The 19,754-nt window shown below is 37.5% G+C and overlaps 1 protein-coding gene across 1 annotated transcript in view; it reads right to left on the reverse strand.

Annotated features, from left to right (window-relative positions):
• Window positions 1-19,754, reverse strand: part of rngtt (RNA guanylyltransferase and 5'-phosphatase) — a 77,587-nt gene that overhangs the window by 43,231 nt on the left and 14,602 nt on the right. Inside the window, exons 9-11 of the mRNA XM_087805164.1 lie at window positions 11,120-11,255; window positions 6,434-6,505; window positions 683-847 (exon numbers count right to left, since the gene is read on the reverse strand). Of these exons, the coding sequence (XP_087661290.1) occupies window positions 683-847; window positions 6,434-6,505; window positions 11,120-11,255 (373 nt within the window). The remainder of the gene's footprint in view (window positions 1-682; window positions 848-6,433; window positions 6,506-11,119; window positions 11,256-19,754) is intronic.

The following is a 19,754-nucleotide window of genomic DNA, read 5'->3' on the forward strand; positions in this document are numbered from 1 at the left end:
AATTACTACCTCTGGTAAAAGATAAGAGTCTTAAAGCCATCTTGAAAAACATTTCAGCAGAATTTACCTCAATGTTCTTAAAAACCGTGCTCCACACGGACTGGAATAGCTAAGAGCTTGGTTCACTTTCTGGCCTATAACAGTGTAAAACACTGGCTCATTTAGGAGGGGAATACAGAGGAGTTCCAAGTCCAACCACAAGATATAGTCTCTTAAAAGTGTCCTAGGTCTGCCCTTGGGCCTATCTCTAGTTGAGATTTCAAGTTCTAGTTCAGAGAACTCACTTGCACAACAGACTGCAAATGTTAAAGTAGGTGCTAAGGAAAGATTCTGTTTACAATCCGCCCTTATGTTGCTGTTTTTTCATTGGCGAGAGGTCAATATAAGACGAGGGTTTTCTTTGAAGTTGAGCTTGAGCAATGCCATGCTGGGGAGAGAACAGGTGGAGGGATTATAACTCCACCATGGCCTGAAAATGTTCCCGGGAAGAAGACATTAAAACCGACAATCTGCCCCACTTTCTTATCCAAGCATGAAGTTTTAAATTGCTCACCTATACGACTGTTCTTCCCGAGAGACAATATTAGTAACTCAAATGTATTATTTTTAGATGCATTTGGGAAAAAAAATCTGGCGAGTTTGCATTTGTCTGCAGGTTGAAGATCGGGAAGAAATGAAATACCTTGTGAGAAGCGTGGATGTCAAAGAAAGGTTTGTTGCGGACGCTGAAAGGCTCCTTGGTTTTGTCGATCTGTCCGGTCTTCATCATCTCCTTCCTGGGAGCGATGATCTCCTTCTCCATACATAATAATCGTATGTTGAAATCACAATGGCCAACAGGTTGAGCCTGTAACACACGAAGAAGAACAAATTAGTATTTTATTTTACACTTAAAAGATTACGATATAAGAAAGAGTCAAGTGGTTTCTGCTACTTTCTCAAAACACTATCCAACAAAAAACAATTTACTGTCTCTTCAGCAAAAGTTATTTTTGTATCGTTATTTTTGAGCGAAACTTCTCGTCGTAGGAATCAAGCTCACTTTTGTGAAAGAGCAGTCACATTGCTACTGGGTCCAACTGCTTTATTTCAACGCAAAACTCTTAGAAGCCACTGGGATCAGATCTTGTGAAATAGTAGATGACATACCATGGCACCCTTAGGAATAAGCCTGGGACCTAAAGAGGTCTTGAGAACCACTCGCCAGATGAATGAGTAATCAGCACTTTTACCACAATGTACTAAGAGTTTCCTGGGTGTCTTTATGATTTCTAGGGAGGAGATTTGACGGACCGAAACTGGCGGGGATCAGGGTCCAAGATCCCACAGCCTTCTTTCACTCTCTGATATGAATCTATACATTTAACTCATGAATACATTGAAAGCTTTATCATTTTTCTAATCTCAGAGGTCCTCGACTAAACTTTTTTATTCAACAGCCAGCCTCACCTAACATGACATTGTAATTAAGACTCCCGGCCCACCGAGTCATGCATCACTACAATAACACAAAAAACCATCCATGAAACTCAGCCAGATGGGACACGGGTTAACGGTTTGACATTTAATACATTTTCACAACTAATCAGGGAAGGAAAGCTGAGCAACAGCACTGACTTTAATTTGTAATACCAGACGGGAGGAACAGGTAAAAAAAAAAAGTGAATTTACTGAGCCACTAGGCATTAAAACAATTTGTTATTATTGGCAGTAATATCATGCCGCCGTTCTCAGCACTCAAACTGCTCTATTCCAAACAAAGAGTCAGCTTTTTAGCAGTCAACAAGTTTTAGCAATATATGTAGACAAACTTAAAACATCCATAAACCTCCGTGGTGCTTGTCTGTAACGTCCATCTTGTACTGAAGCCTGGACAAGAAGAATTGTTCTGTACAAAAATAAATAAGTCTATATTTTAAGCTTGATTGTATAAAATGGAGGTGCTCCAGGTAAATACCGCGAGCCCTTACACTGTAGAAATTAGACTGTATGAGCTCTAGAAGCACTTGTGATATTCATCCAGGGTACTTGTTTATGTATAATTTAAACTTCTGTCTCGCCTGCAGTTAATACAAAACTCTGCAGCGAGAATTCTGACCCGCTCTAGTAGAAGAACTCACATTTCCCTGATCCTTAAAACTCTTCACTGGCTGCCAGTTTATTTCAGGATCCATTTCAAGATTCTGGTTCTTACTTTCAGATCTATTCATGGTCAGACTCCTCCTTACATCAGTGATCTGATCCAGACTTACACCCCAGCTCGGGCTCTTAGGTCTGTGGGTCAGAATCTACTGATGGTTCCACACACACCCTTCAGGACCAGAGGAGAGACATCCTTCCAGGCTGTTGCTCCTAAGCTTTGGAACGATCTTCCTCTCCCTCTGTGTTTGATGATCTACTGACTCCTTCAAGAAACATCTAAAAACATTCTTATTTGTGAAGGGTTTTCCTGGATTTTCTGGGACTCCTGTGTTTGTCTTATGTGTCTTGGCCTTTTATAGTTTATAGTTTTAACAAGCTTAAAATATAGACATATTTAACTTTTCAGTGAACAATTCTTCTCGAAGCTTCAATACAAGATGGATGTTATAGACGAGCAGTCCGGAGGTATTTGGATGCTTAAGTGTGTCTTTTTGGATGATTATGAAGACAAAGAAAACTGAGCTCCAGTCGCCACATTAAAATAAACATACTTTTTTGCCTATGACTCTAAAAAAAACCCACATTATTCTTAAAATAATCCCAACCCTTAGTCAATATGAGGGTGAGTAGAAAAAGAGTGAATTTTTGGTTGGGCTATTACTTTAAGAGGAACTGTCACCGGAGGCCACAAGTTTTAATATCGACGAAAAAAAAAAAAAATTCAACCACGTACTGATGGATAAAACATATTCATTAAACAGATACTCAAAGTAGAACCTACTCTCCTTCAGTTTAGGAGGCTCGATCATCGTGGTGATGAGGACTCTATTGATTGACTGGACCAAGAGACAAGGCTCTCCATTTACGGATCGATCACCCGTGGTCGTGAGTTTATGGTAGTGACCAGACAACAATGCCACAAATGCAAGAGGACATAATGATTTTCTTTTATAACAGTATGCAGAAAATTAATGGATGGATATTGAGCACCAAAAATACATGTGGTTAGTTGAACTCTTTTGGACTATAAAAGCAAACATAATTTCAAATGGTTGAGAATAGGATACAGGTTGGAAATTACCCCAGATCACTTTTGACGATGGAATTCTATAAACAAACATCTCCCTGCAGCAACAGCTTGTATTATTGTCCCACGCACTCTGCACCATCTGCCCGTCGTGTCATACGGGCAGAAGCAAAATGTAACCAAGGATGATTCAGGGCATGTATCGTACACGTCAGTTTCACAAAAAGTAAATTTAACTTTTAGATAACAAGTAAAAAAAGCTTTCAAATACATGTTGCCGGGTCATGGAAATTGTAGTTATTAATGTATTCTGTGCAGGAATATAAAATATTACACGTGTTTCTGGTTAAGCACAGTGAATTATTTATGGTTTTGTGTTAAGCTCAGATGCTGATAGCGCTAATGCTAGTTGGCCTGAGGATAGGAATGTAATCGTTAAACACTGCTTTGTATGTTATCCACGGTCTTCATGTTGACAGTATTAAGGTCATACTTTATGATGAGGATGTAAGATGGACCGCAGAGAATTGACTTTTGAATCAATAGAGATATACTAAGAGGATGATTTATTGAGATGCACAACTGTGTGTCATCAGCCATGATAATACAATATGTAAGATATTTGACTTGATCATATATTCTTTTACTTATATATGAATAAGAAACTCGGTCATGATTTTCATCTGTAACCACGGCTTTTTAAAGCTTATGGATAACAAATGAGCTTATTTGAGTTCATTATGAACCGTTTGTCACTTCTTTTCAGGGACCATAGCCAAGAAGATGTTAAGGACACCACAGTAAAGAGGAAAATCAGAATGACATTGGGGTCATATTTTGAATTAAATATTTCCAAAGGTAAATTAAACCATTTAATTTATGTAAATGACAATAAACATGGCGAATCCTGATTTAAATAGAGGGTACAGTGTGTTCCTAGTTTTAAAACAAATTGACTTTGCATCGAGATCTGGTTTAGAGAACTTTCTATTCAGTCTTTGTTTGGGAAAAGCACACAACATTCCAGCTCTTACTATTGATTTTTAAAAAAGCAAGTTGGTAGCAATCTGGGCAGCAAAGCAGTGAGTTACAGCCTGTGTCGATTATTATCCAGTGGAGGACGACAACACCTGAGCCCCTGTGCTTCTGCCAACTTGCCGGTGTCGAATCAATGCTCACATTGGTGAGACAGCGGGACCCGTGTGCAGCAAGAACTGTCAAAAGACGACTGATCTTGAGCCGCAGTGAGTCATCCAGGAAAGTTCTTAAACAAGTGATGCAGCCCAGGTACTATTCTTGAATAGATATATAGCCCACATCCACCAGTAAGTCCCCAAAACAATTTGACAAGCAAGTTACATCCTGGTTGACATTGTAGTGAAAACCAAAGTGCGCTATGTTGTCGATAAAGTTACAAAGTTAAAACTAAAATGAGTAAAGATAAAGATGCAAAATTCAAACTTTACTTATTAGTTTCAGAGTAATCTTTGTTCCTCTTTAGGGTTATAGGCATAAATGTACGTTCATTTTAATGTAGCGACTGAAGCAAAGTCTTTATCTTAGTCTAGGAGACTTAAATATCAAAATACTGTCCAACCCTTAGTGGAAATGAGGGTGAGTAGAAGATGAGTGAAATTGGAATTTCGGGTGAACTATCACTTTGAGTCATTTAATCACTTTAAGTCTGGCCAAGAACAACGTTGTGTAAGGGTAGTTTGCCTGTTTTAAACATGGTTATGTTAAAATAGAAGGACAAGACAGGACCCACTGCTCTGCTTTTATTTGGTTTACCTGGAGAACATTTGACAGAATTTAAGGCAAAAACTAAATCAGCTAGTAAAGGCAAGATTGTATTTCATATTGAATTTTAAAACCCTGGGTCGTGAGACTAAGTTATACCTCCTACCAAACTACAGTATTATACTAGAAATAAAAAAATAATAATTCCAGATTAATAAATTTACCAAAAATGTGATCGTACAAGTGAATCAGCAAATTATACTCATTAGGACAGTATTTCTAATTTAAGAACTAAATGGTACTCTTAAGGTTCAGGTAGTGAACAAACTAAGCCACAGTCTTTGGAATCGAATGTTCACTGAAGTCACATTAAAGTAGTTATCGAATTTTTTATACCGAGACCACTGATGCCATCATCACAATTTCTTAATCCTGTTCTATTGGAGGCATATAGAACAGCTTGGGTTACAATCGCTATACTCTCTGTCCTGCTGTGTTGCTGGATGGATCCCCCATGTCTGAGAGCAGGCCAGCTCAAATAATGGGGAAGACTAATAATGACCATCTTGGATCAATACAGCAGTGTTTTAGCAAAAAAGGCTTATGGGAGTCATGTTGTGTCGATAACCTCTGCACCGGCCAAAAAACCTGGCCTTGCACTGCTGGAGTTTTTTATTGAGCGGCTCGCTTGAGGATCCTTGGATCGATGGGTGGGAGAAGGCGACAGGGTACATCTCCTTTACTTTGTGAGAGGCAAAAAACTTTGATTTGATGTGCGTCTATCACCAGTGAAACGAGCAATGGAGGGGGATTTATTTTCTGTAAGCAATTATCAGTATAATGTCGAACCTCAGGCTGTACTTCGAAATGAGCTAATCAAAATATGGATGTGGGAAAAACACTGGCACAGACCGGTACCAAAAAATTAACAGCCACTCCCGAGATAATAAAGCTTCAGTCAAGGTGATTTAAAAACATGTACACTCATCACATCTTTAGAGTACAAATGCAGTTGTAACTGTTTATATCTGTTATTTTCAAGCAAAGAAAGAAAAAAAAAAGTCAACCCATCAACTGTCTGTTTCAATTTTTCTCCGTTTGGATTAATACACATAAATAGGGGGGTATCAGCGTGAACAATGTTTGCCTCCGCTCTTGTAGAGAAGGTCAGGCTCCAGTGAGACCTGCAAACGTGACCGGCTACTGGTCGTTCTGAATTCTCCTGTTTGCCTGCATGTCAACTGGACTCCCTTGTCTCTTTTCAAAGCTGTAAACAGACAAGCCGCCAAGGAACGAAAGCTCTTGTCACGTTTTCCTCAACAAGAACACCCTTCAACTACTTATGTGGCCACACAGAAGTAAAAGGTTATGTTTTGCAGGCTCACCAAGGTGATCAAAAACCAGACAAGGACAGGGATTCTTCTCATACAGACCACAATAAACTGTTGGAGCCCAACAGTCATCTCTGCTGGAGTTTTTGTTATTTACAGACAGCAAAATTGCAGAAAAAGAATGAGCACTCACGTTGAATTTGATGATGTCGTATATCAAATAGCGGGGAACAGGCTGACCGTTGACCTTGTCGATGATCATCTCCTGCAGAGATAAGAACAAGTTATGGATCAAGGGTAGCAGGGAAACACAATAGACATGCTGGCTATAAAAGAGGTGTTTTCAGTCGAAGACCTTCACACAGGAGCAAGGGAAGTCTACAAAACAACAGAAAAATCCATCATTGGGTTTTTAATAATATATCTTAGATTATAACATGAAGGTGAAAACTATTTTTGAATGATTCTTTCAATGATATGGGCAGGGAAATGTACTGGAAAATAGCCCCAGCTAGAATTAATTTTTTTTTACCACCCGCCATTCTCACCTGGAGCATTCTACAATATATTTGTTTTTCTTCTGCCCTTTTTTTATTCCATTGCCTTTAGGTCGAAAAATACCATAACGGATATCGATTGTTGTAAAAGTACTAGATATGAATGAAAATGTGTGTCTGGCAAATACATGAGTCATGCTTTATGAAATATTATTGTGATATACAACCATCTCATGAGGGATTGCATTATTAATACCACATCTCTAACTTAAATATTCATTGGTGATTGGTCAACTGACTACTGGAATTCAATGGTTGACAAGGCTATAGGCCGGGAGGACATTCAAAAGAGTGCAAGGATTCATTTATTATGCTCAAGGATTGACAAGAAGGCAACATAACTTTCATTGATCGGCCTCCACGAAGTGCAGAGAATCTTTTTGCAGACGTCAGTCTTTCCTCAATACAAAGTTTTGATGCAAAATAAATGGAAAAACAAATTGTGCGTCTTTGCATGAGCTATCAACACAATGCTGCAGCAAACAGAACAAAGATAAATGTGGTCTAAGGAAATATCAGAGTATTGTATAATGAAGAAATGCAATATTTTCTAATTGAATCTTGTTCGGTATGCATTGAAACGCAGCCGGTGTGTGTGTAAAATAAGCATCGAGGCTCCAAGCTTCTCTTCTATTTACATTTATTTTTACATCAATCCAGGAGTCCGACAACGATTGTCTCACACGTCATCACACACGCCATATCAATGTTAAAACATTTGCCAAATTTCCAAAGTCAGAGAGATGATTCGCTTTTAATGACTACATCATTTATTCAGCCCCAATATAGGTACAACTTTGGATATATAACATTCACACACAGCAAAACAAACAGCATTGATATCCTTTTTCTTCAGACCAGTGTGGTTTACTATTGCAGGTGCAATCCCAGGACAGAAAGCTATATGTGTACACATTTGTTTTCCAATTGTTCCAAAGCAACAGCAATCTGTCTCAACGCGAAGTCAGAAGGGTCAGAAAGAGAACTCTGAAGGTGCTGCATATTCAAAGAGAAAAAAGCAGCAGCAGCTGGAGAATCAAGGTGGGCAGAAAGGATAGATGGGTCTGGAAAACAGGGACACTACGCAGAAATAGCAGTGAGAATCTATTATGCATGAAGTTGAGGAGTCAGAGCTGCACAAACTGTTACACAATCTCACATTGTAGTGACCACAGGATTGATCCTCTGTGTTCTAGGATTCAAGACTTCATGAAGATGATTTATAATTTTAAAAAACAGCAATTAAGATGCTCAGGGATGCAGGAAAATAACTCAAACTCATCTTCTTTACAATGTGTTGCATAGTCAGTAGCTGTTACTGAGGTTTCTCTGGGAGTCTGACTGAAAGAATTTGGTTTACAGCTGGTGGCAAAAAAATCATTTTAATGTTCCCAGAGAATTCTGGGTCTCATTCATGCGTGAGCAGAACTAATTTGTAAAAAGGAAATTCACGGGGTTTTGTCATCCATCTATATTTCAGTAGCTGCGATCTCGTGTTGGATATGTGTGAAAATCTACACCTGCTCACGAGCATGTGTAGAGTTTCTGTAAATTCTATTGAAAGTTAACATTTTAACTCATATTGCGCTTTTTTTGTGAACAATATGCAGATGACAATTACTATATTATGTTGATGATTGTGAATTATCGATGTACATTGATTCAATAGGTTATACATTCTTTCTATATTAGGAATGTTTAAAATAATAATAATAATAATCAAAAATTAAAGAGTAAAAATAGGCTAAAATAACAAAAAGTATAAACAATCCTCAGGCGTATTTCCTGACAGAGAGGTTTCCTCAATAATGTGAACGATGTCCTCGTCGGCAGGTGATATTTTGGACTTTGAAATCACTTCTCTGGTGACTCAAGTGCATCTTATTTGCGTTCATTTGCTTCCAGTTTCATGTCAAACCATTTACGTTTCACCTGAGACATGTTGTGCTGCATTTTCTACATACGCAAGATTAACAGACCGCCATGAGGTTAGTGTGATATTGAATATTCACTCCAGAACATGCAAGTCTTTGTCCAATACATGCCTAGAGTTAGTCACTCATCATGTTCGGGTGAACCTCCGAGAGTCTCTTTAGCTGCAGCGGTTCATCTGTTAGGATCCGTTTATTAATACGTCTATTTTATCGTGTGATAGCAAAGGGATGTTATGATGATCGATGGCATCCGTCACCTTCACTTTTCCTGTCCTTGCAACAACTAACAGAAGATATTTTTATTTTCACGAAAAAAATGTCACCAGCAATCATCCTGGTTTGTGAAAGCTACAAGTACAGTTTGCAGCTAAACATCCAGAAGGAGCTTCGACTTTCAGTATCATGCTTTAAACATCTTTGAAAAACTGTACAGTGCAAAACATGCTCATTCTAGCCATTAATATGACTCTTCATCTTGATTCCTGAGACAGCACAAGGGGTTTTATTATTATTATTTTATAGATTGTGCCACTGAGTTGCTAATCAATTAAAATGTTTTTATTCTCATTTGTATTAATCGTTTATTTGTGTATAGTTTTAATTAGATTATTTGAAGAATTTTGTATTGTTACTTTTATTATATAAATGAGGCTCTTTAAATTTTTTTCACGTCAATGTTTACACAATGTTATACAAAGGTGTGCTTAATAATAGCCATGGGGGAGTGTGTGTGTGTGTGTGTGTGGGGGGGGGGGGTCGTGAAATGTTTTCCTCATCTTAAGAGGGGGCATCTGGTTCATATTAGCTAAACATAATGAGCTAAAATGGATTTTACTGGAAGACGATGTATTGAAAAAAATAGAAAGGTCCGTTATATGGAGGTAATATGTTAAGTGCCACATTCTATACATGTTGCATGTTTCTCTGTGGCATCAACGTGCAGGCGAGGGAAATATTTATCAGAACATCACGGCAGAAGCTTGGGAGGGATATGTGATGTAACTCCTGGAAGCCATTTTCATTATGCAGCCGCCGTGCTGAGCCATCGCTCAGACAGCAACGCATGAATGCATTAATGTGACCAGAGGAAGCCGCCAGGAATTCACTTTCTGTCGGAGCGAACGCTGATGTCAAGCTCATTATCGCCGAACAACAAAAACACAGGTAACCGGTGGAGAGGAAGCCACGGATGGGAGTGTGAAGAGGCGCAACGTTTTGACATGTGCCTGCTTCCTTGGGTTGAAGCATCCGCTTGACACACGATTCATTATAGTTTATGTTTCAACAACAAATTCAACAGTCCAGATTTATGTCCATTTTCTATCAAGATGTTTATGATTAGCTTTCATGAGCTCTTAAAATATGCGTAAAAAGGATCTTCTTCAACTTAAATGTATAAGTTGAACATTTATAAATGATGTATATTATGTTTCTAATGTTTGTATAGTGTATTAAATGTACACAATGTTAAAATACAAAAGTTTCATTATGATTCCTGAATAATAATTATATTTTATTTATTTTTTTCCTTAATAAATCTTTATTAAAACGCTTTTACAGTACTTTATTTATAACAGCTTCAAAAGAAATGTTGTTTTGAATTAATCAAAACAATCAATTTTTCTTTTGCATCATGAATTGTTCATCACACTTTCAACTACTCGCATATTATTTGGTATCATTTTAATTATTTGGTGAAAAGTCAGAAAAATCACTGTCAAAATCACTGTCAATTTCAACACAGATTTATCCATCCTCATATTTAATCTGATTTTATGCTACTAATCTATATGGGGCTCAGAATGAAAATCCTATAATCGGTCATGTTCATTGCTGGCAGGGAATTTTTGATAGTAGCAATAAATTCATTGAGGCTTTATCTAGTTAATGATGGTGAGGAATGAATCCACGCCAACAACGTCAATTTTAACAACCCCATTTTACACATTTATAACCACTTTCTATTGATAAATCAACACGATGCCAGCAGGGGCTTTAAACCTTTCGGGAGAAACTTCCGACGAGTTCTGCTCCAGACAAACTATCGTGATATTTTTCAAAGCACTGCCTTGGCTGCCATTTTTGATAAACGACTGAAGGAAAATGACTTCTTCGAAGGGACATGTGGCGACTGATGTCGGTGATCTGATGTGTCGGATGTAGATGATTGATTCTTTTTTAGACTGGAGGAAAAGTGAGACGTGTTTGAAACCAAACTGCAAGAACACTTTCTGGGAGACTATAAAACGGTAAACAAATACACTCTTTCTATAAAGTCATTACGTTGTCACGATGACTTCCGTTGGTTTTGAGCTCAGGTGGCGGAGATGAGAAATGTTTGAAGGGCTCAACATGAAACATTGGGAAATGAAAAAGGAAAAGACTTACCCCGTCCAAGAGAGTCTTGGATAAATGGATGCGAGGATCCTTCCGGAAGGGGAACTCTAGATTTGCTATGTGGAAAATGGAGTTGTCTCTGTCCACCATGAAAACTTCATTTTTTCCGTTGATCACCATCATGTATCTGCAGGAGGAGGAGGAGATGGTTGGATATTAAGATTTGTTAAACAAGAATTTTTTTAATGTTTGGGCATCAGGAGAAGGGACTTTTAAGCAATAAAAACTGAAAACTAATACGTGTTATTGTCTTTAATGCTTGAATGTGTATTTTATATTTATTTTATTTGGAGCCAATTCCTTGAGTTTGACACATTGCATCGGTCTACTTGCAGGAAAACAGGATTTAAAAAAGGAATATATAAAATACTTCTAAATTAATTCAAGTTGAGAAATTAATTGTTTCTTTCTTTTTCTTATCATTAAAAAAAACTCACAAGAATCATGAATATCAAAGTAGCAAAAACACTTCTACAGCCATAAAAATCTAATTAAAGCAACTTTTACATTAGTGTAGTCATTAAAAAGTAACTCATAATCACAATACTTTAAAAAATATGTTGGATGTTAACTGATGTTCAACTATGACAAACTCAAATGTAAAAATCCAAAGATCTTGAACTTTACCGAGTACATCTTTGATAAACAAAGTCAATCCCATCATTAGTCCCGCAGAGAGAGAAAGCTGCCGGTGAGGTTCTTTTTTAATTTGTTTATTTCACAGCCTTGGGCTGATTATATCAATTTTAGAAGTTGTCTTCCACCCATTTTTGGCAAAACAAAGATGTTTTTCAAGTCCCTGTTGCAAAAGCTTTCAATTCAGTCCAAGAAAAGGTTCAGTGCATCAGCTCAAATCTGGCTGGTTGATAAAATGAGTCCAGCTAAGAAATCCAGTTCCAGATCTTGCTCCATCATCATGAGCCTTCTCTTGAATCCTTGAATCCTAACTGGTAGGAAATATATCTTTGTAGGTTCTCAACACACACAGGTAAAGCCGATCAATCTTGTTTTACTCTTGACATTTCCCATTGCCAGAGTAGTGAAGCCCCCTCAATCTTAACCCATCTTCCACAGCCTCCCTTGTAAAGCCTATTTTCTGAAGCCAGACATTATTACTGTTCAAATCCCCCAATCGATAATGGTTCGGCCACAAGAACTGGGATCTTCTTATAAGAAGCAATAGAATCATTGTGTAGGTAATAAAGTGTGAATGAAATGAAAAGTATATAAACTGATGTCAATAGAGAAGATTTAAAAAAAAAGAAAAGAAAACAACCACGCAATAATGACTTATCTTGGACTCGCAGGTTGTGCGGAAATAAGAAGACATTCAGGAACAATTGAGGAAAAGAAAAGCAACTGGTCTTGAAAAGCTTTTATCTAAATCTTTGGGACTCCAGCGAGTGGCAGTGAGAGCAATTATTCGCAAACAGGGAATAAAAATGTTTCTTTTTAACCTTGCTTTCCCAACCTGTGGTAAAATTATCTTTGTTCTGACAAGACAAGAGTTGAACTAATTGGAAGGTGTGTGTTCCATTAAAACAGGAGGGAAAGTAATGCTGTATTTTATAAAAAAAAAGAACATTAAAAGGTGGTGGTGTGATTGTCTGGGGTTGTTTTGCTGCCTCAGGACCTAGAAGACTTGCTGTGATAAAAGGAACAGTGAAGTCTGCCGGAAGTAGAAGGCCGACTGTTTGTGACCTCGAGGTGAAACAAACTTGGGTTCTGCAGCAGAACAATGATCCAAAAACACACCTTTAAGTCCACATATGAAAGGCTGGAGGAAAAACTAATTGTAGATTGAGGTGATCTAGTCAAAATCCGGACCTGAATCCTAATGAGATGCTGTTGCTAAGGGTGACCAAAACACTTGATGTGACTTACATTATTCAAAATTATTTTAGTGAAAACTTTCCACTGTCTGCCAAATCTTCTCTCCGAGCCACCAAATACAATGCGATTCAAATGGATAAAAAAAAGTATTCTCAAGCATGAGAATGAAATTCCTTCCAGGTGTTGTTTGTCCTGAACTGGAATAAATCGATTTAGTGACCGTCGTCAGACTACAAGTAGGTTGATTAAACAGACAAAAATCCTTGATCCTTTCACTGCTGGCTTTAAAAGAAAAATATAAATCACCGGACACACCCGAAAACACAGATCCTGTTACTCCTTATTGCCAGGAAGGGTAAAGATCAGTATCAGCCGGTGATACTTGTGTGTAGTCTAAGGCAGAGCAGCCAAATACAGAAGACAATTCATTGGATGCAGCTCGTAATGGCCTCCGATACGTCATTCTATCTCAAAACTAAATCACTTACAAACTAATGTTATTATCATGGCTCACGAAAACTTTTTTTTCCACACCGTTTCCATTTGTTGTATTACTTGGACTTCATTTGAATGTTTGTCCGAATGTCGTTTCACACCGTTTGTGTTCTTAACTCGGTGTGAAGAATCAGACTTTTCAAGAATTGGTTTAGAAAATACGATGACGACAGCTACCGTTTAAATAGATTATCGAATAGAGGGCCTCTCGGTGAAGTTAGTTAAAATTAGAAAATGATCAATTTTGCCGATTTAAATCTGCTTATTCATTCATCATCATTCAATTAATTTATTAATGTTGAAGCATCACATCTTCATCTTGTTATGAATTCAGCAGAGAGTCAGAGCTCCAGGAAACGCATGTGCAAACGTTGTTGACGGATAAATGAGTTTTCCTCGCTCTTACGCATCAATAAACTTTACGGTCTGGTTAGTGCTTTTAACAAAAAAAAACCTAGAAAGAACAACTATCGACTTAACGAGACCCCGCAGTCCAAAAGGTTAAGTATCGGATCGTTGCGCTCCAGGATCAGGGCTTATTACCGGCGTGCTCTAATGATGTCGACTGCGTTGCATTGTTGGTTCTGGAGAAGATGCCACAGATGGATATCACATGACACCCCAGCAACAGCACTGCATCGTTCGTACCTGCTGCTGCTCTGTGTGATGATCATAGGGATTAGAAGTAATAAATATGCTGTCAATAGCAGCTGGCTGAAGGAGAGGAAATTGACAGGCTGCCAACGTGTGAGCGGAGTAATACTACAGCAGCTGACAACGATAGAATACAGGTTTAAACCCTTCCTTTTTGACTACATCTGACATGTCTCAAGTATCAACGTCAGCACAGTGTATTAGAACGATTACTGTATTTTCCGGACTATAAGTTGCAGTTTTTTTTCCATAATTTAGACTTATACTCTGGAGCCATTTATGTGTGAAATTATTAACACATTATTACCGGTCATTATCATTGCACATGTTATTTTCACACTAAACCGCAAGAGGGCGCTCTAGGCCTGTGTTGATAATTTCGACGTAGAAGAGGAAGCGCCGCATCTTCTACCTCCGGAGTTAGTTAGTTGTTTAAAAGTGACACCGAGGATGAAGATTTCATTGGATTTTAGTTATTTGGAGTTACACGGATGGTTTGGTAAACTTCTTAGTTATTTATGCTATAGTTCTCTGAATAACTCTTAATTTGTTATGTTAACATACCAGGTTCTCAGTTGTGTCATGTAATGTAAGCATACCGTACAATTATTCAGTCTGTTGTTGCCTCTATTCTATTTTTATTTTAAATTGCCTTTCAAGATGACATGTCTGTTCTTGGTGTTGGATTTTATCAAATACATTTCCCCCAAAAATGCGACTTATACTCCAGTGCGACTTATATATGTTTTTTCCTTCTTTATTATGCATTTCATGACTGGTGCGACTTGTACTCCGTTGGACTTTTAGTCCGGAAAATACGGTACAGAAAATGTTATAACATCCATTTTTCTTAATTATTCTGAAACTTATCCTGTCCTTTTACTCTTCCGATATTTAATTTTAAAAGGAAAAGTTTCTTATAACTAGTGGAAGAGTGCTAGTTAAGTTGCTTGATGTTAGTAAAACTGCCCCTCAATGACTTAAAACTTTCCTTGTAGAATCAAAACAATGACATATTGTGAAGAGAATTTAATAAAAACATTTCCAAATAAACTGACACTCTTATAATTCTCTTTCTCTGGATAGGAAAACTAATCCTTTTTCTTTGCTAGAATACATTTCAACTTTCTTTGCCTGATTTACAAAACTTGCTGCCAGATGGGAAGTAAATTATCCATCTGCAAATAATCCTTGATTTTTCTACCAATCTGAACATATGTTTTTAAACATGCGTTTAAAAATGTGGTCAGATTTCAATTTTTTGAAGTAGGTTCTTGATTGCATACAATCGTAAGAAAGAAAACGCAGAGCAAACATTGGTCCAGAGCTCAACGAAGAGAGTCCCTCGAGAAATCCCAAGTTCTAAAGAGACCGTTTCTTTCAGTGCGTTAGATATATTACTATTATAAATGGGAAACGCACAAACCGAGCCAGGGAAATTGAAAATCATGACTCCCAAAGCACCAGTCAGTTTAGAGAGTCTATTGACCAATGGCCCATGAGATGAGTTTGACCTCCTTCTTCATGGGTCATATCTGGCGAAAGGAAAAACAAAAGACTCATGAAATACCTTCATCCAGAAGTCGGCTGAAGGTAGCGGACAGGAACAAGAAGTGCACAAAGACAAAGAAGTGGAGAAACGACTTGAGGTTTTTAAGGTTGAAGGACTTCTTACTCTTCTGCCTGCAGCAGCAAACATCTTCTTGACACTGGTTAAAACCAATAATGAATCCTCCAGACAGAGAGATGCTCTTGTAAGCGAGGGATGTCATTCTATCCTTGACAAGGACGATAGTCCGGGAGGATCAAACAGATAAGTGTCACTCTGGAGAGGCCTGCTCGGAGCGTGACTATTTCTCCTGCTATATAATTGGCCGGTTAGCCACTACTAATGCTGTCGAGTGTGTTCCGAGAGATGTGAAGAGATGCGATTAACGACTGGAAGCTCTCTGTGGTCCTCTTCTTCTTCACATCCTTACCATCATCTTCCTTTTACACAATAGATGCTCTCCGTCTTTTCTTTCGTCGCCCACGATCTTCTCCCAGACTGTGTCCTATTCCCTACGAGCACGTCGGTCCTAATGAGGCAGAGACGGCCACCGTGTCGTCTTTTCCAATAACGTCCTGCAGCCAATCGACTGAGGCGGACCCCCGTGGGAAACCCTGAGATCAAATCCAGCAGCTTTGCTCATCGTTAGCGGTGTGTGTTAACTTCAAAGAGCCGTCCTTTGTGTCTGCATGTCCAGGTTGAATAAGCCTTTTCCTGTCTCGTGGGGAGCAAGGCGGTCTTTAGTACTTGTCTTTTCTCTCAGTAGCTGAAGTCGGTTTTTTTGACCGACCATGTTGTACTTCCCGTTGGAAACTACCTAGAAGAAGTTTGTATAGTTCCACTCTGGGTGTGTTAAGAATATATTAATTGAGTAATATAATTTAAATATGAATGAAACTTTGAATACAGTGATTGTAATCGGTTAATGTCACAAAAAGTAAACATTTTATTCATGCTTAAGGTTAAAACGAGACATATAAAATATAATTTATAATTATTATTATCATCGATGTGAAAAGAATAGTACTACTTATCAATAACAACAAAAAACACAAATCTGTTAATCTATATAATATCTTAAGTATAATTACTAAATCGTCAAATTTGTTTCCTTCAGAGAAAAATAAAAACTAAGAAAACAAAACATGTATAATAATATTATTAGTGAAACTTAATAATTCCTTTAGATAAAATAGTTAGGATTTAAATATACTTGTATATACACAGTATAATAGATGAGGGTAAATAAAATATGCCGATATTCAATTTTAACCAGACACGTTTAACCCTTGTGTTATCTCAGGATCAAGGTGACCCAAAACAAAAATGCGTTTGTGGTATCCCTTGTGTCGTCACTGGTTCTGGGCCTTCGGGTCACCTTGACCCTAAGAAAACACAAGTATTAATAGCATTTAGAGAGATGCAGAATGTGATGCTATTTTAAGTTAAAAAATAGATAAGATAATTAAATAGAACCAAAGGAAAAATGACATATACATGTAGATAAAGTAGTTACATCATTATTAAAGTTAAGAGTCAAAGGTAAAGCGGCATCATTGAAAAACAATGACGTTGAATTAATGAAAATAAATAAGCTTAGAAGTCTACATAGATGTGATGCTGGACTTTAAATTCCTCTAAACTACTGATTTATCAAGATAACAAGATAAACTCACAACACGGGAGAGTGTACCTTCCTGAGAAGTCTTTATTTATCTTGGTCTGATTCCCTAATTAAGTTCGCTCTTCAGGAAGAGAGAAGATTAAAAGAAACTGGCTTTGATAGAATGAGGAAAACTCAGTTTTTTAAAAGCTAGATTATGGCTTCTTCTGTCAGCAGAGACTGCAACATTCAGGCATGTTCTATTAAGCAAGACCGTTTAGCTGCCGTAATTCAAAATGCAAAGCCCAGTGGCATTTAACAGAGATGGCAGGAGGAAATAACTTCAGCCCAAGTGTAGAAATTTATGAAAATACCAATGGAAAGTGCTCATCTTGAGGGTGAAAATGAGCATTTTTATCTCCACCGGTGCACCTTTGGAAGCCTGAGGGATTTACGTGTAAAGCTTTAGTAAGGACCTTTAGCAATATTTAGAAAAAAAACCTATTTTTACCAGACTTCATGAAGGGACACATTTCCTATTAAAAAGCCATTTCCGGGCACACGTGTGCCAGAGGCGAGACAGTAGGACATTTAATAAGCCTGCAGCGCCATGAGGATGTCAAATCTAATCAGTCCGAGTGGCTGTAATCACTTCATCGTAATGAAAAATGTGAAAAATGTCCATAAATTATTGATAAAGTTCTTGCTCTCGCCCACGTTTGTAATTACGGTGATAGAAACATCACCCACTTATCATTCATTTTTAGGTCAGGTGGGTAACAACCAGTGATTCCTGGACTTCCGTTCTCTCTAATGAAGCCAGTTCAGACGGAGAGAGGAAATTCCCAAGTGAGAGCAAAGATATTATCTCTACGTGAAACTGAGCTTTTACTGGACCCTGCCGCTAGATGAAAGAGGGAAGGAGCGGACGATATGTAGCGTAATAGGAAAGATGCATCATTTAAACTGGCTTTCACAAGTAGAGCTGAACGTTTATGGGAAAAGAATGCGACAAAATTGTCAGTTTTTCTCTCCCTCTCTTGTGGAGTCGGTGTCATCATAACAATTGTAAATGTTCTATATTGTGTTCAACAGCTTTAAGTTTCTGTTGTAATATTTATTTTATTTTATTATGATCAAGTCCATGCGTTTATTCAGAATAACAATTCATGAAAAAGGTGCAACTAGTGTGAAGTTCTATATGTATATTTATATGAAGTATAAAGATTTATACCATTAAATTGCATATTGTGAATTAATCTGCACTCTTATAGATCTTTAATCATTTAAAGAATTGTATCAAGTCATTTATTATTAATATATAAACCAATACAACACTTTCATTCTTATTCAGCCGCCTACAACAGTACCAGAACTAGGGTTGTAACGATATAAGAAATTTCAACTAAATACCGATACTTGGGAAAATATTTGATACCAAATTTATCAAGGATAAAAAAGACCCCCCATATTGAACAGATATATTTTAATTAAGAAGATTAGTGCCAAAAATAACTTTGAACATGTAAGTAAGTAAGTAAGTCATTTGTATTTGTATAGCGCTTTTCCAGACCAGGGTCACAAAGCGCTTAAACAATCAAAACAATACTCACTAAAATATATACTTTAAAGGTCAAGATAACACTGAGAACAACACAGGAGTCCCAGAAAATCAAGGAAAGCCTGAACAAATAAAAATGTCTTAAGATGTTTCTTGAAGGAGTCAGTAGATCCATCAAGCGCAAAGAGAGAGGAAGATCGTTCCATGTAACAAATAACAGAACCCCAGTTTAGTGCAAAATATAGTTTGGGTGGCATCAATACAACTAAAATAAGCATCAAAGGGCAGTAGCAGAGTGAAGGGATGATGTTATTCTATGTTTGTATCCTTGTAGGTCTTTGCGTTATTTACTTTGATCTATGCCCTTTATATTAGCACTTTGTCATCTCTTTGCACTTTATCCTTTTTTTTTTGCACTTTGTCCTTGCCTTTATGAAACTTGCTGTACCTTCTATTGTCTGCTGTGAACTGGAAATCAAATTTCCCGAAGTAGTTCTCCAGAGGGATTAATTAAGTCTATACCCATCTAAAATGAGTATAGTATTCGAATACAACTTTCTAGTATTGTTACTTTTTTTGAGTTTCGATACTCTTACTACAACCCTTAACAGTAGTGATGGTCTGATGAAGCTTCATGAGTCAGTGTCATTATTTTCACAGTCCACTAGATGGTGGTCTCTGCCCTATTTTCCTTTGTTTTGAGTAACTGTTCCAAAGAAACATCACATAATATTTAAAGTGATGGTGCCACCTTCTGACCTCTAGAACACTGCTTCATGAAGCTTCATCAGCCCATCACTACTAACAGGTATATCACTACCACTGTTAATGGAATCAACCATCAAGTCTCATTTTTTCAACCAACTATAGCTCACAAAAATATTCCTATTTTGTTGGAAACTGATGGATTACCCGTCTCATAGTCAGCCTG

Source organism: Callionymus lyra, chromosome 13, assembly GCF_982586985.1.
Source record: "Callionymus lyra chromosome 13, fCalLyr1.hap1.1, whole genome shotgun sequence".
In the NCBI taxonomy this organism is placed as follows: domain Eukaryota; kingdom Metazoa; phylum Chordata; class Actinopteri; order Syngnathiformes; family Callionymidae; genus Callionymus; species Callionymus lyra.